Here is a 21,476-nt window from a genome sequence, read left to right on the forward strand (position 1 = left end):
GGTTCTCCAGTCCCTTGATCACCTTTGTAGCTTTCTGCTGGACCCACTCCAGGAGCTCCATGGTTTTTTTACTGAGGAGCCCAGAACTGGGCACAGCTCTCCAGACAAGGCCTCACCTGGGCTGAGCACAGGGGCAGGATCTCCTCCCCTGGCCTGCTGCCAATGCTCTTCCCAATGCACCCCAGGACACCCTTGGCCCTCCTGGCCACAAGGGCACTGCTGGCTCATGGACAGCTTGTTGGTCCTTCTGCTTTCCAGCAGGCTGGGCCCAGCCTGTACCGGTGCCAGGGGTTGTTCCGCCCCAGGTGCAGGATGCTGCACTTGCCTTTGTTGAACTTCAGACAATTCCTTTCTGCCCGAATCTCCAGCCTGTCCACCCTCTGGGGTATCAGTCACTCCTCAGCTTTGTGTCATCAGTGAACACCCGGAGGAAGCCTCTGCCCCTTCCAAGGGTTGAGGTGAGACTCACTGGTTCCAGTTCCCTGTGTGCTCTTTCTTTCTTGCCTGTTTTGAAGACTGGGTGACATTTGCTTTCTTCCAGCCCTCAGGCACCTCTCCTGATCTCCATGACCTTTCAAAGATGATCATGAGCCCCCTGGCTATGATGTCTGCCAGCTCCCTCAGCATTCGTGGATGCATCACGTCAGGGCCCATAAAAATTACAAATAACTTTTCACAGTGCAGTCTTGAACAAGTGACCCTGAACATTTGCCTCTTAAATAAATAAGATAGAGCAGCTAGAGAATGGAAATAAATGCTGGAAACTTAGAGGGGAAAATTTTGTTTTATAGCTCATTATTTATAGCTTTGTCATGCCAAAAATATTTACAGACATTTTACAGCAGATTCTTCCACCCAATCCTTCTACAGTTCAAAAATATCAAATGTCACCATTGCCACATTCACTTGCACCATCTTTTGACATGCTGCAGGGGCTGGTAGTGATTCATAGGCACCAATGTGAAAGCTGTGAGTTCTCCCAAGGCAAAGACATTTATGATGCATGCTGACTTGTGTAGCCTTTCTGGGAAAAAAGGTTTATCTGCCACAAGACACCTGAGTTGCTTGTTTACAAGCAAGTCAAAGAAACTTAATGAGAACACTATGAAACACAGAATGAACACTGAGGAAAAAAATCAGAATACTTTTGACATTAATAAGACTTCAAGTCCTCTAAAGAAGAGTCCAGAAGTTCCTTTAACGATTTGCTTGCGTCACATGCCTGCTTGTTAAAGGGGAGTAAGTGGCAGATGTTGGTAAGAGAAGGAAAAAGTAAAGTGCCATGAAGATAAGGTGACAGACTTGTCTCCTGCCTTGCCTCGTTTAGCCATGACTGTTTCTGTGAGAGTGGGAGGGAGGAGGGTTGGTTATCACAGGACAGCTCATCTTTGAGAGGATTCAGAGGAGGAATACAAGGATAAATGAAGGACTAGAGCATCCCTTTCATGAGGAAAGGCTGAGGGAGCTGGACTTGTTCAGCCCCAAGAAGAGGTGACTGAGGGGGTGTAGAGCCTCCTTCACCAGAGATATTCAAGAGCCCCCTGGACACAATCCTGTGCCGAGTGCTCTGGGATGGCCCTGCTGGAACAGGGAGGCTGAAGCAGATGACCACTGTGGTCCCTTCCTACCTGACCCATCCTGTGATTCTGTGTGGTTTGGATAAGTGTATCATTTACATAAACATGATACAGAGAGGATCTTTATTTATTTGATTTTATGTATATGGAAATAAAACCAGATGAGAAAGATCAGACACAGGGTGCTTGTAACTTTACACTCACATCTCTGCTATAAAGTTGATGTTAAGTACAGTAAATAATCATATTGATAATGGCTCAAGTCCAGAACTGGTATAAAGGCACAGAAGAGGTGGAACTTCTTAAATTAATAGCATTACAGTGCAATCCTTCAAAACCTTCAACATTTTCAACATTTTAGCATTTCTTTTGCCGAAATAAATATTTTATCCCCTTTCACGTATTAGTAATGTATTATATTAGTGACATACATTAGTAACATTTCTATTGCTAAAAGAAATACTTATTTTATCCCCTTTTATGAGTTAGTAAGATTTTATATTGTTTTCAGTAACACTTGAGATACATTTTCAACTTCAGAATGAGCACCATCTTTTTTTTTTTCGTTTTTGTTTAGATACTGTTTTCCAAATTGTATATACTTTTTTTGTCAGTTTGCCATTTCTAACAAAGACTCATAAAGATACTGTCTTGAAGTCCTGGGAACAATACAGGATGTTTTTATGGAGATTTCCAGAGAAAAGATGACTTTAATGTTTCTGTCGTCTGTAGCCAACAGTGGGTTTTAAAGGGAAAGATCATGAGGTCGTGAGAAATGATGAGTTCCTGAAACAATTTTCTCTGAATAAATCTGTAAATAAAAGCACTGATATACATGATCTGTAAATAAAAGCACTTCTCACTTCTCTCTGCAGGTTCAGAACCCGCCTTGCATTGCCATAGATTTGTGGTTCCTTTGTGGGCCTGAATCAATGCCAGCATTCTCTTTGTGTAACAGAGCAGGGACAACATTGACCATTTAAATGTTAATGTTCTAATGGTGTTAAACCTCAAAGAAAATATTGACAAAGACATAGTAAACATTGCAAAATTTCTTTTGCAGCCTCACAGTGGAATCAGAGCTTTATGACCTCAGCTCCTGGTGCACAAGTTTATGTGGTGCAGTCCTGTGAAACCAGATCACTTCCTCCTTTATCTGTTTTTATGGCTCCATAGATGCCTTGCTCTTCCCTTGAAAATTCATCCTCCCAGGAGATACGGAGATAATGGAAGTTAGTGACTTAATGATGGCATAAAGGTAATTGGGAAGACAACAATCCTTCATTTTCTGTCTTCCTCCTGTTTGTGCCTGTTGAGGCCCTTGTGCTCCAGCTGTCTCTGCACCTGCAACCTGTTTCAAACACAGTCCAGGGGCTCTGTCTTCCCAGTCTTTCTCTTTCATGGGTGTGAAATGAAGAGCCACAAAACAAAAGAAACCATGAAATGTGGCTTCTTCAAAAGGCAGGAAGGATGCAGATGCTGTGGTGAGGTTTGCCACACACTGAACCTTTTTTGGAGCCCTCAGTGGAGACAGTCAGCATCAAGAAAAGGTATCTGAGGCTCCCACAGGCTTGTTAAAATTAATAAGAATTTACCTAGGGGAAAATTGATTTTCCTGAGAATATGTGACTCTACTCTTGAAAACATAGAGAAAGGATGAAGCTGAAGCATCTCTGCAGAGGCACTTGATGCTGAAATGTAACCATTTATTTTTGGTGTTGTCAGTTCATGTCTTGCAGAAGCTTCTAAGAGCTAATAAGCTCAACACTGCATTTCTCTGAACAGTGTTGATAATACATGTGCAACATTAAGAAAAAAAACAACCATAAACTCCATATTTGCCCATAGTCTCTCAATGTTCATTAACAATATTGCATTCGCAGATGGCTTCAGGTGGCTTAGGATGTAACATAGTGGATGGATGTGACAGTTTTCAGGACAGAGGAAGCACAGCATAAATACAGTATATTGCTTTCACAAACAGATTTTCAAAACTCTGGCAGTATTATAAAAATAAGAAAGAAGCTTCATATGCAATAAAATACAAATAACTGGGCTTGTGTATTTACTGTACAGTAATTCCTGATACTGCTTTGCAGAACTGAATTCCTCTACAATATTCTGTAGAGAGCAAATGACATTTCAGGCAAAGCATGAAGGAAAACAGAGAAAAGAGAAATGCTACTTTAAGATAAATGCTGTCATATCCAATGTCAAGATTTATGTGGTCAACCAGCTGCCAAATTCTCCAATTGGCCAAGTTCATTTTTTCAATTACAGCATCAGAACTGAGAAGCCACTTTTTAAAGAAGGCAGAAATGGCAGCTGTTTCCCATAGACAGACTTTTAGGTACCTACACATGGATTTGCAAAGCAGCTTAAGGCAGACTTTCCTGACAAGCTCAGCCAGTACCTTCACTTTTTTCATACAGAAGCAGCAGGATCCAGTACAAGATAATTACTTTACAATAATGCTTTTAAACAATAGGCTTCAATCTTTTTTATATTGCAGTCATTTTTCCCACTCAAATCTGCTTTTGACAGTAGCTGGTAATTAACTGAACCATTTAACAGTACCACTAATGATAACAGAACTGCACCCTGCATGGCCTCTGACACCTGTTGGAATCTCCTGCAGCTTTTTACTACTGGAGGGAACAGCCCCCAACTTAGGACGCTTGAAGAACAAGATAAATAAAAACTTTCTTCCTAACTCTGTCCTTTTATATTACTTGAATTTATCACATTCTTCATCCATTAACTTTCACAAATTGGTAATGAGGAGTTCTATAATGACTCCCGGTGTAGAGCATCAAGATACCGTGGCGACACACACCATCATCACATGCCACAGCATGTGAACACACTGTGAGGGAGAGTGTGTGTGTGTGTGTGTGTGTGTCCGAGGCATAAGGCAGCAAGTTCTATCAAGTCTCCATTTCATAAAGCTCTGGAATTGCAACCGATCCAAGGAGGTAAGAGAGGATGACGTGCCAGCAGTGTCAGCACAGCAACAGCACCAGTGCTACTGACCCAGAAAGAAAACGCTCCCCCGGGGAGATCCCTTCCGACAGCTCCCTGCAGCCCTAGTCCACGTAGCGAATGCAGAAGGCCACGAAGCAGCAGCCGGCCAGCGCCACCGTGGATGCCGAAATGACGGTGACGGCGCTGCCGGCCACGCTGACGAGGAGCCCCAGGCCCACGCCCAGAATGATCTGGGCCAGCTGCACCATGCAGGTCAGGGCGGCACAGTCGATGCCCTTCCCTCGCCCGTGCTCCCCTGCTTGCTCCCCTTCCTGCAGCTTCTGGCTCTGCAAAGAAGCACAGAACAAGCCCCAGAAAAGGGGCAGTGTCAGCAACATGCAGCTCTTGGCTGGGACATTGTCAGAGCCCCGGGGCAGCGGGCAGGTCAACAGCTCGCTGCTCCCCTTCTTACACCACAGAGATTTTAAGTAACAGGAGTTTTACAAGCTTCCACCAAATTTTTTCTCATCTGCAGTTTTTCCCTCTACCCCTTCTCTTAAGGAAGTAATTGGAAATTGACTGGAGAAACTATAGATGATTTTCAAGTTCAGGTCAGCTTGATCTCTGTCAAACTGATATTAAACAGTATCATCCTGTCATGAATAATTTTGCTCTGACTCATACGGAAGGAACCATACTATCATATTATCAAAGAATCATCGCAGAATGGTTTGTATTGGAAAGAACTCGGAAAATCATCTTGTTCCAATGCTCTTGTTGTGAGCAGGGACACTATTCAGGGTGCTCAAAGGTACATCCAACCTGGCCTTAAACACCTCCAGGGATGGAGCATCCAAAACTTCTCTGAACAACCTGATCCACTGCCTCACCACCTGCACACTAAATAAGTTTTTCCTGATATCTAAGCTAAATTTACTCTCTCTAAGTTTGAAGCCATTCCTGATTGTCCTATGACTATGTGCCCTTGTGAAAACCCCTCTCCATCTTTCTTGCAAGCTCCCTTCAAATACTGGCAATCCACAATTGTGCCAATCTGAAGCCTTCTCTTCTCCAACCTGAACAATCTCAGTTCTCTTGGCTGTTCCTCACACGAGAGGTGCTGCAGCCCTGTGACCATTTTCTTGTCTCTGCTCTGTGCTGGCTCCAGCAGGTCCCTGTGGTTCCTGGGCTGGGAGCCCAGGGCTGGATGCAGTGCTCCAGGTGGGTCTCAGCAGAGCAGAGCAGAGGGGCAGAATCCCCTCCCTGCCCTGCTGCCCACGGGGCTCTGGGTGCAGCCCAGGACACGTTTGGCTCTCTGGGCTGGGAGTGCCATGGCTGGGCCATGTGCAGCCTCTCACCCACAGCACCCCAAGCCCTTCTGGGCATGGCTGCTCTGGGGCTGCTCCTGCCCAGCCTGTGCTGCTACCCGGGGCTGTCCCAGCCCAGGGGCAGCACCAGCACTTGGTCCTTGTTAAACCTCATCAGATTCCCATAGGCCCATTCCTCCAGCTTGTCCAGGTCCCTCTGGATGGCATCCTGTCCTTCATGAGTGCAATCCTTTCATCAATGTCGTTAAAGAAGACTGAATCACACTGGTCCCAGTGCAGACCCTTGAGGGCACCACTTGTCTCTGATGTCCATGTGGATTCTGAGTCATCGACCACAACACTCTGGATGTGACCATCCAACCACTTTGTTTCCATCTAGGAGTCCACTCATCAAATCCATCTTTTCACTTTACAGAGAAGGATGTTGTGAGGAGCCACATCCAAAGGCTTTACAGCAGTGCTGATGTGCCCCACACACATATAGGCAGGAACCTGAAGTTATGGCTCAAAGCATATAAAGGAAATCAGTACTAAAATACTCAAATCATATAAGGGAAATCAGTACTAAAATACTTTTATTTCTGGGGATGAAAGCAACCTGAAAGCAAACATCCAGACTTGGATTCTTCTACACTATTGAGGACCACTTTTAATTACTAATCTGTGTATCTCCTGCGATACATAGCAGAACCAAAGCCTTCATTCATTATGTACAAGTGTCTTGCATATTAGCACCCTGTAAGGCTGCTGGTGGGTCACTGGAGCAGGTTAACTAGCGGGGTTGTGGAATCTCCTTTCTTGGAATCATTCAAACCAGAACTGGGGCAGCCTGCTCCAGGTTGCCCTCCTTGAGAAGGATCTACATGATCTCTGGGGGTCCCTTCCTCCAGAAAGAAATTACTCTGTTTAACTGGGAAATTATGTGATAATTGACATATTTATTTCCTTCCTGCATAGGCTGTTAAATGGAGGAGGTTTATTCCAACAACAAGGAGTTCCCACATTGCAGGTCAGTGGCACTGTGGTGTTCTGGTATCCAAATTCTCTTAGCCATTAAGATGCTTTTTGCTTTTTGCAAACCCTATTACCTTGCCTTTGAGCTACACAAAGCTCACAAGTACTGGAGACAAACAGTCTCTTCCTAATCCAGTAGAAAAAAAAATTGAATTTGGATCCTAGGGAACAGCAGCACAGAACAGGAGCTGAAATGGCAGCATTATAAAACACAGCACGTGATTTTGGTAGGATGCATAGTGGGGGAAGATGTCTGCTCCTTGTTCTGAAATTATAAAGCCTCAATTTTAGACACTTTGAAAAATAAATTGTATTTATTTTGCTGGGCTGTTCCCAGTCTTCCTATGTGGCAGTAGTTCTGACCACAAATACATGAATCTGTAAATGAATGCACTCTTGTGCTTGACATTTATTCTTTTTTTTTCCTGTCTTGTACATTATAGAAGATTTGAGCTAAACCTCAACCCATTAATAAAAAATCTAACATAGAATTATGTATCATTTAATATCTGTCATAGCAGATACCATACATCAAAGAAGAAACAACTGGTTGTCTTTTAAGTAACACATGAATATATTGGCCTATTAACTGTAAAGTTCATGCACACTTCAGCTTATTTTATTTCACTTCTGTCTTGAAACAAGTAAAAATTTTGCATTTACTCCCCCTCTCTGAATTGGCTGACCTGAGGTAAAAATTGAGATTTCACCCTAACCTGGGCTCATTCCCAGTCTTTTGTTTTGTGTTTATAACACATCATGATCATTCCCTGTTGGAAGGAGCAAAGAAATTAACCAAAAAATTATTAATCATATATATGAAATATTGAATCACTTTGAGACTTCCTCCTAGCATTCAGTAGAATAATTAAAGAGTTCATTTGTGTTCATCCTTCAGAAGGTGCTGGTGAAAGCTGTACAAAACAGTAGGACGTGTTGTCTAGCACTTGATCTAGCCCTCTGCTGCATAAAACTATATTTTATGTGGTTTTCCAATATTTCAACATTGCCTTTATTCGTTTCTTCAGATGTTCCAAGATATACTGGAACTTTTCCTAATTTCTTCCAACTCTCCTTAATCTTTCTTGTTTCCAGCTGTTTGACTAACTAAGGAGACTTGAGAGGACTTTTCCATTAAAGAACTCAACACTTTACAGTACATGAAGATCCTGCTGTGCCCAGTAACATGATACAAGGAGTGCAAGTTTTTCCAGATTTTCCTTGGAAACAGGATTTAAGGCCATGGAGGATGAAAACCCAAACACAGACATTTAGAAAGATAATGAGCATGTGGTATAGATTCAATACTGTACTATATAATGATGTTTCTACTTGAATGGCATTTGTTTATTAGCTAAGACCTAATAAGCTTTTGTAACACTTTTCAGTTAACTGAAAATTCTGACAGCCTTTACAGCCTTGTTATTAACCTCAGGGCCTCAGAAGTCCTCTGCTAAAGCGGCTGGAAGGAAGGATATGAGGAAGGTAGGACTTGAAGACAACAAAAGTGGACCACCCTGCTTACTGCCTGAACATGTTCTGTGATTGGCTTTGTTTCAGTTGTGATGATAAATAGTTATTTGTTTTGTGGAAGGCCTGTTTGGAGAGTTTGGAGCTGGGATATTAACTTTCTCTGTCAGAAACTTCCCATTCATATGTGTCATTGTTAATAGTTCAAAATTAAAATTAAAAGCTGCTCCTTTCTATCCAGTTTACCCCCAAAGCAGGTTGAACAGACACAGACAGATATAAAATTAATGTTTCTTGAGACATTGCACTCACCTCTTCTTCCCTGTGGTATTCTGCAATGAGGTGGAATGGCACTGTGTACAGTGTGCTGGACATGACTCCAAAGAGTGAACAAAGAGCCAGAGTGGAATAGACATTGGGAAACAAGCCAATTAATCCAGTACCCAGTCCAAAAAGTAGGTATCCCATGAAATAAAGTCCCTTTAATCCTATGTATGGCAGAAGGACTTTCTGCAAGTCTGTGGAAAGAAAGTGAAAATGCTGATAAGATTAAAAGAAATAGGTCACATTTTATCAGGAGGTTCCTTTTAAGGAATAAAAAACCCCCTTGTATTTTGTAAAATGCAATGAAGAAGATAATCTTAATGGTTTTAGAAGTTACCTCAAATTATTGTAGGTATAAACTTGCCAAAGAAAACTTGCTCACATCACCCAGAGCTTAACGTGCAGCTTGCACTGCAGCTGCACCCAGAGATGCTTGTGCTGAATAGAAGCTCATCCACAGAAGGGCTACACAGAAATGCCTGCAGTTAAGCTCCAAAGGTGAAAACATTTCCCTCAAACCTCTTTTAGATGCTCAAATCTACCCCCATAATGCTACTTATTTGAGTTTTCAGATTAAGGGTTTTTTTAATTATTTGGAAGAGTTATGGTGAAATCTACCTGGGGAGCTGTGCTAGCATGTTTACGCATAATTTTGGAGAGCAAGATTGAAGCTTCTGGTAAGATCTTCTGCACAGGGAATGCAAATGGGGAGAGGTCACCTTCGAGAGCCCACAAATACAGCATTGCTAGGTGAAAGAGCACCTAAGAATTTAGTGTGGCATCTATTTACAGAATGATTTTCAGTGTTCAGGGTCAGTTCATGTGCAGAACAATATCCTAATTCCAAAGGCACCCCTCATCATGTGGTCAGGAACTGTTGGTGCTAAGATATGAATTTCTAACAATGCTGAGAATGTTACATTCCTTAAACCTTTATATAGAACAAATTCCAGGTAATTTTGCATCCCCTTATGGTTTTTGAACGATAGCAAACAGCAAACGCAGTGTTGGAGTTTATTCATGGGTACTTACAAGAATAGACTGATGAAGAAATTGCGTTGATGCACAGCCCCCAGCATCCCATCTCTACCCCTGCTTTGTAGGTCAGGTAAAGTGTGGAGTTGTGAGGTGCATAGGGATTCCCATGGTACACAACCTGAAAGACACCACAGAAGTCACAGCAGGCGGGAATGGCACCATGTAGGGAATGCCTCCTTCTCATGGGCACAGGGCCCATCCCTGGTAGGGAGCACCCAAGAGATCTGTTGACCAGTGCCCTAACCACCCATTTGTAACTCTCCAGGTGTCACACTCACATCTCCCGGGCTGTCACCTCATTTCTTACCCTCTGCCTTTTCCTGGACTGTCTATTGTACAGATTTTTAAATCTGCTCATTTGCTCTTCTATCCTTTAGGTGTCTCACTTCCAACTAACTTTCTCTCTTCTCTCAGTCTTCTTGCCTTAGCCTTTCTTTCCTTAATTTATCTACAATTTTTTTTCTGTTTTCTCTTTTAGATTGTCCTCAACACACTTATTTTTCCACAGAGTTATTCTCGTATTCAGTTACTATTTTAGACAAGCAAAACTTTTTTCTTTCAGTTGTCCATCTACGCTGCAGGGAAAAAATCCCTTCCTCTTGCCTTGCCTGAAAAGACAAAAAAGGCAAGGAAATGGGAATACTGTGTGGAAACCACAAAAGAGCAGGGAGGAGCAGTGAGATATTTGTGCCAGGACCATATTAGTGCTCTGGAAGGAAGGAGGCAGACATGGCCATACAGGCAAGAGTCACTGTCAAGGACATACAGTCTGTGGGAATGGCACGGAAAAGGCACCAGGAGGTGTTGTGAAGGCAAACAGCTGCTGAGAAAAGGAGTTCAGGAAAGACAAATGCAGGAAGATAAAACTTCCTGCTGCCAAGTAGCTCCCTGTGTGCACAGAGCTGCATCCTGAGGCCAGGGAGGCTGCAGTGCAGGTGAGGGGCTTTGTGGGGATGCTGCACACACACCAGGACAAGCCCAGTGGCATCCAAGCACTGCCCAGCCAGAAAACCTGCCCAGCTGGGAGCAGCTCTGAAACCAAAACAGAAAATGGATGTGTTTGGGCCAGCTCTGAGAGCTTCACTTGGAACATTTAGACACAAATAGCCTTACAAATACTAAACGTTTTTCCCAGTGATTTCTCCAGACAGGCTTGGAACATGGGCCTGACCTCAATTAGCTGGTTCAAAAAACTATTGCTGAGCCATCCAGATACAAATGGCTCTGACACCTGTGTCATTTCCTCAGGATAGTAACACCATTTCACTTCTTTTTGATGGAGGAGGAGATGGTACAAGGAAGGAGTAGTGAGAGCATTTTATGCTTTACCTGTCCCATGAAATCCGTGAAGAAAAGCATGTTGGACAGGAAAGCCATCCATCCAAAGAGGTGACTCACACACAGGCAGCGATAGTGGGATGGCATACTTAAAAGCGTCTTCAAGAGGGATTTAAGTGTCATCTGCCTCTTTTCCTAAAAGCAAATATTCAAGAATAATACAGTGTTATTGTCCTGAATGCTAATAAAATAGCTGACAGCAAATAAAGAAGGTCTTAGTAGTATCTTTTCATTGCTAAACTTCCAAAGACTTTTAATTTTTGCTAGGAAGGGTTGCTTGGGTACTGAATTTTCTTCAATTTATAAAATTCTATAAAGTATATAGAAGAGATGGAGTATACCAACAGGAATGTAACATTTTTTGCTGTTATTATCAGTAAGACAATTATTTACATATAGAATAACAGGGAAATTTTCTGCCAAAGCAGACTCAGAGAGTTTTAAAAAAAACCCAAGGAATCAACAACAGAAACAACAAGCAACAAAAGTTATTTCTCTATAGAAACCATCAGCTTTACACTGAAAATTTAAAGCTGCCACAGAAGAAAGTTGTGCTCAAAATACTTCCTGAAAATTAAAATGTGTCAGATTCCTGAGACTTTTTATTCCCTTTCCATTCTATGTGCTAAATTCCCTAGGAAACTTCTTTTTCTAGGGAAACTTCTACCTCTTCAAGCATACCATGAGCTCTCCACTATGCTCTGTCCTTGAAGCAGGGAGAAGCTGTGGTTCCCCATGGTAGCGCACAGAGAATGTGAGCTCCAGCATCTGAGCACCTCATACCAAGGGAGAAATAACTCATTTCATAACCAAAACTTAATTAGTGCTGGTTAACAAATCTCACTGATGAGGAAAATCAAATTTTCTCACTGCCTTTAATGCTCCATGTAATCTCCCTCCTTGTCTCAGCCCTGTGCCCCAAAATTCTCAGGTTCTTCTCCAGTCACATTCATCAGATCATTTGTATTTCTATATTTCTAATTTTTTTTAAACTACTGTAGGTGTGCTTGATATCAGGTATTTTTACACATAATTCTTCCTGTATTAAAGCTCCTGCATGGTTCACTGCTTTTAAGGAGAAAAAAATATATACTATTTTAACTGTGCATGATGGAAAACTTCCAGTTTTCTCTGAAGACATTTGAAGACAACAGTGTTTGGAGAGATGGTAAGGGAAGAGGTATGTTATGAAATGTGGGAGAACTGCAAAAGTTATGCTAATTTACTCAAAATTCCTGGACTGGATCTTGTCTTCAATTTGCTGTAAGATGTCATTTTTTCTTTTCTTTCTTCATTCTTGTATATACTTTTCACAAATCTCCTTTCCTTTGAACTAGGCTATGCTGCAAGCTACTCTATGAATAATCACCACATATAAAGTTGGAAAATAATTTGCTTCAGTGTGAGGTTTTTAATCCTCATAGGAATGCCAAAATTCAAGTTGCTGACTTCCACCTTGGACTGTATATTGTCCAAATCCCTTGGAATTTGGCATCACTGTCTTTTTTTAAACAGGGTGAGCTTTATATTCTTCTACAATTATAAAAGGGAAACAAAAAAAATTCCAGATTAACTCATTAGTGTTATTTCAAGGATAATTACTTTCGTTTGACTTGGCTTTATTTAGTTTGCAATTCTTCCACCCTGCTTTTAAAATAGACTTTCCAATCAAAGTTTGAGGATCAGGTCATGGAATTACAAAGGACACTGCAGTGATTACAAACAGTAATTTGACAGCTAGATAGAAATGTGGGGTTTTTTTCTATTTAGATATTCCAGAAAGTGGAAATGGAAACCAAAAATGTTTAATGCACACATTCAAAACATACCAGCACACAAACCGCATGCTAATTTCAATAATGTGCTGAAGTTTGGCTCTGTTTAAGTGCCTTATCCTTCAAAAGCTCAGAATACCAAATAATCTCTACAAAATCACTACAACTCATGGCATAAGATGATAAGAATATAGAGGAAGCAATATGACTCAGGTTTTATGGCAGTGGACCCTGAATAATTTGGCACCATTCAAAAGAATACAAGGCTAATTGCTTTGGGTGTCTGTTCATACTGTAACAGGTCAAATCTCATTAATAATCATGTTAGCTATTAGCATGTGAGAACATAGCCCTTAATTTAGAAAAAATATAGCCATGATGCCTGCAATTAAAAAAAAGAGACTGAAAAACAGGAAGCCAAACCATTTCTTCAAGGAAGTGATTATGGTAATGAATGGACTCAGCAAACATGTGCCGCAGGAGACAGATCATTAAAGCAGTGAGTGTCTAGAACTCATGCACACAAAGAAAGGCACATCAAAGGAACATGAGACTGATCAAAGCACTGGGGGACTCCAACAGGCTGCCCAGCCTAGGCAGAGAGGAGGCAATGGCACAGGCTCGCCACCACAGCTTCGCCTCTGGTGCCAGACATGGAACTCCACGTTTCCCATGTCACTGACTCCAGGGAATTATTTCTTCCCGAGGCAGAGGCTACCCCAAACCACAGACTGCTCCCCCCACTTTCACTGCATCGCTCTCTGATCTTCATTTGCCTTCTCTTTTTTTAGGGCCCGCTTGGCCCAAGCAGTCAGTGAGCCTCAGCTTCTCTGACAATTTGGATGGTGCCCAGAGTGAACAGGGCGGGTGAAGGATGCTGGCTGCTCATGCTGGCCTGAGATGGGGAAGCTCAGACAGCATCACAGAGCTCCTGTCAGATTCTGCCCACAGCTGTTGCCTGGCTGTCTGCCCTGCTCTGTGCTTGCCTTGCATCATTATCAGGCAATGCTCATTTCATATGTCTTGCATCTAATAATATTGTAATAATTTAATAATATTTTAATAATTTCATAATATTTTTCTTCCAGTTAGAAATACCAAGTGCTGTTATAAAACAAATTACAAATAGTAAAAGATAATAGATCCCTTTTACTTACAGATTAAACAAGAGTATTGCTTTCCTCCTTATAACTGTTTGTACATACTTAGTATATTTTACCTGATTTATCAAACCTTTGTATCAGTCTGTCAGGGATTGATATGCATAATGCCAAGAAATCAAAATGGAACTAAAAGGAGAAGCAATTGTGTCACCACTGTTGTGTTATACTTTGTTTACCTAGGGTACCATGAGGTAGCCATGAGGATTTCCTAGCACTGAAAGTCATCAACCAAATCGTAAAAACAATCATCAACAGAAAATGGATGTGTTTGGACCAGTTCTCAACACCATACTAGAAGTGGGCTCTCCAGATACTTTTCTGGTAGATTCACCACTTCCTACGTGCCTTAGGTTGAAGAAATCTCTCACAAAAATGCATCAGAAACAAAATAACAGTGAGGATTTAAAAGTACTCACTGCTTTCTCACACCTCAAAATTTTGCCAAAGGCTCAACTACAATATTGCTCAAATAAAACTCAAACTCTGGTAGCAAGGTAGCACTGCTGTAGACAATTTTAAAATTTTTAAAATTGCTGTAGCAATTTTAAAGACATTAGTGCTCAATAAAATGTTGAATTGCAGAATATCCAAGTGTCACACATTTCACATGTATTATGTACAAAACCATGTGGACTTCAGTGAGAATTAGAGACCTACATCGAAGATTAATGGTCTGTAGTCTTTGCCCACAACTTTATGCTACTTATACCAAGACTAAAGGAAAAAGATCCTATTTACAAAATTCACACGAGGAGGACATCAGGAGACACACTGAGCAGAAAATGGAGCCAGTTTCTCCCTCATACCCTGCCAATGGATCAGTGCATCAGAACTAGCCGGTCTCATACCTCTTGCTGGCAATACTTTCTAAAGAAAAAAAAAAGAAAGACAAAAAAGAGGCAGGCAGACTTTCTCCTGTCTCTGTATCCCAGTGGAGGGTTCTTTTCTGTGCCTGTGCCTTACAAACAATCAGCATTAGCAATTAAGGTGTCTCCAAGGATGCCAAGATAGAAGCTATAAAGTCACCTCTGCACTCACCTGTGTGCGTGACGCAGCCGCACATTTCCCTGGCTTGGCTGCAGCCTTTATTTCCGTACATGTTGGTTTTAAGTGACCATTCCTTATTTCCTCCTCTATGGAGTGGTATCTATGGGGTTCAGTCTCTTCCAACAAGAACTTTGCCTCTTCGTTTTCATATCTGAGTGGGACTTCAGGAATACTGCACAGATGTACAGTAAGGCAGATTATGAGAACCAAGGCTGAGAAGAAGAAAATCACCTGGAATTCTGATGCCAAAGTATATCCTAGTATGGTTTGACCCCAATCCATAGCACCTGTAAGGTAACCCAGGGCTCCTCCCAAACCTACAATGGTGGGAGGAAAAAAAAGGAAAAAATAAATGTCTACTGACATTGACAAAATAAACAAAGAGCACATAATACCCTCCATATGTGATGTCCTCTAGAAATGATGGAATAATCACTCTTCAGATATTTATCACAAGAAATAGGAATATTGAGCTAAACACATACATGAGCAGTTACTAAAACATCTCTTGAAAACTCTCTTCAGATCTGTCAGGCAGAGCTCTCTAGAAATAGGCTGAATACACAGCAAAATAGGGTCTATTTCTTTTTTTGACTCTTTCAAGCTCTATTTTCTTTGAAATGGTAAATAATGCAAGTAAAACTAAATTAAATCCTACAAGAAAAATGTGGTTTTCATTTTTTATTTTCACAGAACAAACATTTTTAAAATTCTTTTGAGAGTTTCTATAGTTTAGAATTTGTAAAATGTATTTAGCTTAGTCCAAACAGAAATACTGCCTCCATGTGATTTTTTTCTAAAATAGGGAATAAACCCAAAGGCATTGTTTTCTACTTATACAAATCCAAGTACAACACCACTTGGTAAAGAAAACAGAAAGGAAAAAGTATAAGCGTGTAATCCCATTTACTAATTTTCTCAGAACAGGTAGACTAAAGGGTAAAATGAGAATGCTACTTTGTTCCTTGATGTTAATAAACCCAGTTTTCAGTCAGTCTGGCTTTTTTACAATTCTTCTCTTTGTTACTATGAGCGCACACAGAGATGCACAGGATCGTGCCCTCTGTTACACTCAGCACAGAGCTCTGGTGGGGCTGGCACCTTTGTGGGGTCCTGGCACCTCCTTAACCAGGTGGCCCTAGGGGATGGATGGCTGGGAGTTCCGTGGGATAGGCCCTTCCCCAGAACTTAGAAGTATTTCTACCCTTCTGCTTAGGAGATCTGATAACAGTCTACAGCAAAGCCCTGCATCTGACAAAAAGTAACAGCACCTGCACTTGCTTCCCCCAAAACCATGGGATTTTGATTGAGTTCTGGGCTTTCTGTACCTTCTTTACCCTCCTGGGTCTGATTATGGACCTCTTTCATTGTGCACTATTGGGCATTTCACAGGGGACTGTGTCCTTGCTTGTTCTCATAAAAACCAATTACGCTATTAATAACTTTTTAAAGAAAATCTACACAACATTATTTTCAGTGTATGCTTGCAGACAGAATGTTTGACATTAGAGGATGATTTTGCTGTTTTGAAAAAGAAGCATCATGATATTGGAATGCAGCCTAAATGTTGATTGTGTGCACCCTTTCTTCCACCTGAATAAGTGGCCATGGGTTTCATAACTGCAAAGCTATCAAGTTTCATGTTCAAACCCTGAACTGAAAGCAAACTGGAGAGTAAAATCTCAGAAATATTAAGCATAAAAGGAAAGGAGGAACTAAAGTAGGAAAAAGAAACAATATCTAAAACAGAATCTGGACAAGAAATGGGAAGATTGTTGTCTGTGTCTAACAAGGATAAAATGGGTAATGATAAATGTAAACTGTAGGGAATTTATAATAATGTTGCAGTTCAGGAAAAACAAACACCAAGGCCAGTAAATTACTGGAGAAGACTGCCTTGGGAGGCTGTAGAACTCCAGTCAAGGGAGGATTTCAACACCAGACCAGGGAACTTTCTGTTAGGAAGGGTTGAGATGAACTTGCCATGGAGAGCACAGGATGCTGGGTCAAGTCACACACTCTGCCCCATTTCTGTCCTATTTCACATTATTTGTCTCACATTGCCTTTCACAGATCAGTACACTGAGTCAGCTAAATCTGTAGCTTCAAACTTGGAGACTTTACTTTAGTATCTCCCAAAAAAATATTGCAACCAGAGTTGTGCTGAATATACATAAACACTCCTCTCTTTTTCCAAACAAGTGATTCTTTAACATTTTATCTTTCAATGGATAGTATAGATTTAATTCCCATGTGGCTTTAAGCTTCCCTTATAAACTGTGTTCCTGGATATAGGTATTTCATGTGTCCAAAATCAGCCTTTTTCATTAGCTACTACACCTCCCTCCTTCAACAGAGTAACTGCTACTGAGTTTATGTGTCTCTGCTGGGGGCTCAGTACCCACAAAAATCTGCTGTAAAAAGATTGCATGACTTCTCATATAGTCTGCTTTTTGTCTAGTGCTTTCACAGGGGTTACTCTCAGACATGGCAGGAAGTCCCTCCCGGGTCACTCCACAGGTACACGGCCTCACGTGTCTTCCCTGTGCATTTCCTCAACACAGGGCTCACATTGTACAGATGATTCCATGGAATCAATGTTCAGGGGTTGGGATGAACCTTAGAGATCATCCAGACCCATCCAGGGATGCCTCCAACCAGACCAGGTTGCTCAAGGCCTTATCCAGCCTGGCCTGGAACACTGACAGGGCTGGTCAGCCATAACCTCCATGGACAACTCATTCCAGTGTCTCACCACTCTCACTGGGAATAATTTCTTCCTAACATCCAGCCTAAAATTCCCCTCATCCTCATAAAAAAGAGTCCCTCTCCAGCTTCGCTGTGGCCCCCCTTCAGATACTGGAGGTCTCCAGACAACCTTCTCTTCTCCAGGCTGAACAGCCCAAACCTTCTCAGCCCATCTTGATGGGAGAGGTGCTCCCGTCCCCTTATCAACTTTGTGGCCCTCCTTTGAGCTTGTTCCAACAGTTTTATGTCCTTCTGTAACTCAATGACATTTAAAAATGTGCTAAAACAAATGAAGCTGTTAACTTCATTTGCAGGAATTTGAACTTAACAATTTGGTCTTATTTTGTGGGAATTGTGACCTTCTGAATTTTACACAGAACTCTTGTTTCTATGCAGCATATACTAGAGCACTGCTGAAGAATGGGAATCAATGGGTTTTTGCAGCTCTTGTTGCATGTCACATGACAAGTCAAAAATGTTATTTTTATGTGCAACAGCAATGAAACAAGCTACATCCATTAATTTTTGCCTCAGCAAAAAACTTGAAAAAAACCCAAAACAAACTGACAAACCCTATTTCACATTTTAAAATAACTAACTGCTCTTAAATCATGCCTGTGCTGCTGTAATTATTTGTGCCTGCAGCCTTCCTCAGATTTTTGCAGCAGCAATCACAAGTTGCTGTTCTCCGGAGTAGTGAAAACCCAGCAACAAAAGTCCTGTGACTGAAGTGCAGGATCAGATGATCAGTTCATTCAAGATTAGAAACACAGTGAGGATAAAACCCAAGCAATTACCTTCCCCTCCTTTGAGAGGCAGGGAGGAAAAGAAGGGATCAGTGTACCTGTGAAGAGGGCGTGGTAATGCAGACCCTTCTCTTTATCCTGATGAGAGCAGACATCAAATAAATATGCTTTGATTGGACCATCAATAAAATCAGCTGCAAAATCAAAAAGTACTACTCCCAGCATGGTAATGACTATTGCCCACGTCCGCTGCTTGTCTCTCTCAGCGATGAAAGCTAAAAAAAGAAAAACACCCTCATTCTGACAGCAACAGTGCCATGTTCTGCAAAACCACATTTAGTCTTTCCTGACACTTCAAAATCTAAACAACAACTGGTTACACAGGAGAGCCCAGTGACACCAGAATCCCATAAGAGAGGCAGGAGAGCTGAGTCTGTGTAGTGCTGAGCTGGGCTAGGCTGACTTACTGCCTTGAGCCAACACATGCTCAGAATGCTTCAAGCTCCACAGCCAAGAGCATCACAATCCTAAATCTATTCCTTAACACCTCCAAGGCACGCTCTGGTAGCCTAACACATGCGTTTTGTAATACTTTCCGTTTATTCTCTTTGCCCAACCCTTATATTGTTATAGATAATCAAGAGTTGACTGCAACATCTCTCTCTGGGTCAATGAAATCAAGTATACTCAAATATTCAAATCAAGTATATATCAATAATATCGAGGAAGAGAGAACAAATCAATCCATAAAACACACACCTCCCCCATCTGCCTAGTCAGCAACAACTTTGTATCAAGACTTTAAGAAGCCATATCCCAAGCCAAAATGTAACAATATGGATGTCACTTCTATTGATTTTGCTTGTTTCAGCTGCAACTGAGTTTTCAAGAAGTTAAGGATTTTTGGTTTTCACTAGCACGGCACAAGAGTCAAGCCAGTGCTGCAATAATTGAAGGCGAGTATTTTGAATACTAATCCATCTAAAACAGGGATGAGCGGGGATTCAGTTTGGGTATGTATTACATCACAAAAACAATACTATCATTTAAGCTAACAAGGTAGATCTTAGCTCATGAAAACTTCTGTGGCCTAAGCAAATCTTTACCTGAAGGAGCTTGTCAGGCAACCAAATCAACATACAACAGACTGCAATCACATGCACAGACTACAGAACACTATGCACAGGGTACATAACATGCAGTGTTAGAATTGAATGTACACAGAGATTACGGCACTCCCCAGCTCCTTCAGTGCACCCGAGTCACACGATACCAAATTTTAACAGTGCATTTTAAGAAGGAAAAGGGGAACCCCTCTCCTTTTTCTGATTTGAAAGGCTAGGATGAGTTTTGTCTGTCAGCACAATGCATGCCCCTCACTCACCTGAGATCATCACGTCCCCATTGAGGTACAAAGCCATGCCTAACAGCATTATGATGCCCAGACCCAGAATGTAAGGTCGCCTCCTGCCCCAGCTACAGGTGCAGTGATCACTGGCTGAACCTACCACGGGCTGCAGCACGAAGCCCAGGATAGGGCTGATGAGCCACACGAGGCTGTAGAGGTTCTTGGGCAGCCCTACACTGAGCAGCACCGGCGTGACAAAGGCAGCCTCCACGGCATAGCAGAACTCCCGGCCGAACATGGCCATGCTGTGCATGACCAGCCTTCCCACCGCTCGCCTCCTGGGCACCGCTGCTCCAGTCCTCATCACTGCCTGCCTTGGGGCCTCCTCCTTCTCCCTGGTGCCATCCATGTCGGCCTTGGCCGCTCCAGAGGCGGGCAGGAGAGCCCCGTGGAAGCTCTCCTTCGTTAAGGTCATAGCTCCGGCTGCGAGCAGCGCCGTGGCAGGCTGGTGCTGCCTGCTCCGGCTGACATGGGGCCCAGATCATATGCCGGGTGGGATCGGTCTGTGCTGGGGGAGGGATCACATACTTTCATGGCTCTGTGATCACAAGTTATGCCAGGAAGGGGGCGGGGAAGCGTGTGTTCACATTAGCTGATCTGAGCTTTTGGGCGTCTGCGCTGCTCCCAACTATCCACAACTGAGGAATTACTGTTTGCGCATGAAGCACACATACAACGGGAACATGCATCACATGGTCCGGGCGCAGGATTAGCCTGACACAAAGCTGCTCCTCTTGCTGAAAGATCTTGCTGTAAGATGGCAGTGACACCAGGAACCCAGTCTTCATCTTCCCATTCAGCAAACATGAGCATCAGACCATTCCCTGCTGACTAACCTGGGGGGAAAAATCCCTATCTCTCTGGAAGAGGATTTCAAGGCACTTCATAAGGATGAGTAAGTGAACCTATCCATTGCCTTGGAGCCTTAGAGGCAGATATAATGCTTGGCAGGAATCTGTCAAGCAGCAACTGATGAGTACTTTTTTGTATGTGATGTGTACTGCCCTCAAAAGAACTGATTATTTCTTGGTTTCTGAAAACAGAGTATCAGAATTACTTATAAGAGGGTTTTTTGAACAGTCTTTCTTGCCTTGAAAGAAACCTGTATTGACCTTACTCAAACTGTACCTTTCAGGTTAGCCACCTGAGGAGGCAGCTGATCCAACCCATCCTGAAGAAACACAAGGTTTTAAACTGACATCAGTAATTCTGGTTTCAGAACTTATCCATGATGGACATCATATCTGACAACGCTGATTTTTCTCCAACACAATCAGATATATCTGGGACTAAGAAACTTGTCAAGTCCTGTGGCAACTGTGTATAAAGTTCAGTAGCTTACACTAGACTATGAGCTGGAAACCCCAGGTGTTTTTGCTGATGGTTTAGACAACTTGCCAGGACCTACTAGATAATTCTTGCTTCCAGACTGTGGTTTATGTAGTAGAATGTAAAAGGTTTTCTTATGGTAATAATGTTGACATTTTTGCCACAACACATTAAAATGGGCTAAAGTATAGCTCAGCTTTGGAAGCC

At 42.2% G+C, this 21,476-nt stretch overlaps 1 protein-coding gene across 1 annotated transcript; it reads right to left on the reverse strand.

The window, feature by feature from the left end:
• Window positions 1-1,730: 1,730 nt before the first annotated feature.
• On the reverse strand, window positions 1,731-20,950 carry SLC45A2 (solute carrier family 45 member 2). The gene is made up of 7 exons (XM_014268323.3): window positions 19,917-20,950; window positions 18,631-18,807; window positions 15,030-15,355; window positions 11,045-11,188; window positions 9,710-9,833; window positions 8,666-8,871; window positions 1,731-4,888 (listed from the first exon to the last, which is right to left on the reverse strand). The coding sequence occupies exons 1-7, from the start codon at window positions 20,353-20,355 to the stop codon at window positions 4,664-4,666; spliced, it is 1,641 nt and encodes a 546-aa protein (XP_014123798.1). The 5' UTR covers window positions 20,356-20,950; the 3' UTR covers window positions 1,731-4,663.
• Between the last annotated feature and the right edge of the window lie 526 nt (window positions 20,951-21,476).

Source organism: Zonotrichia albicollis, chromosome Z (assembly GCF_047830755.1).
Source record: "Zonotrichia albicollis isolate bZonAlb1 chromosome Z, bZonAlb1.hap1, whole genome shotgun sequence".
Taxonomy (NCBI): Eukaryota; Metazoa; Chordata; class Aves; order Passeriformes; family Passerellidae; genus Zonotrichia; species Zonotrichia albicollis.

Excerpts from the sequence above, each read along its gene's own strand:
- SLC45A2 (XM_014268323.3), bottom strand. The coding sequence starts at position 20,355 with ATGACCTTAACGAAGGAGAGCTTCCACGGGGCTCTCCTGCCCGCCTCT. Across the intron at positions 9,834-11,044 it reads TCACGGATTTCATGGGACAG|GTTGTGTACCATGGGAATCC; the intron begins GTAAAGCATAAA and ends GGTGTCTTTCAG. Across the intron at positions 4,889-8,665 it reads AATACCACAGGGAAGAAGAG|AGCCAGAAGCTGCAGGAAGG; the intron begins GTGAGTGCAATG and ends GCTTCTTTGCAG.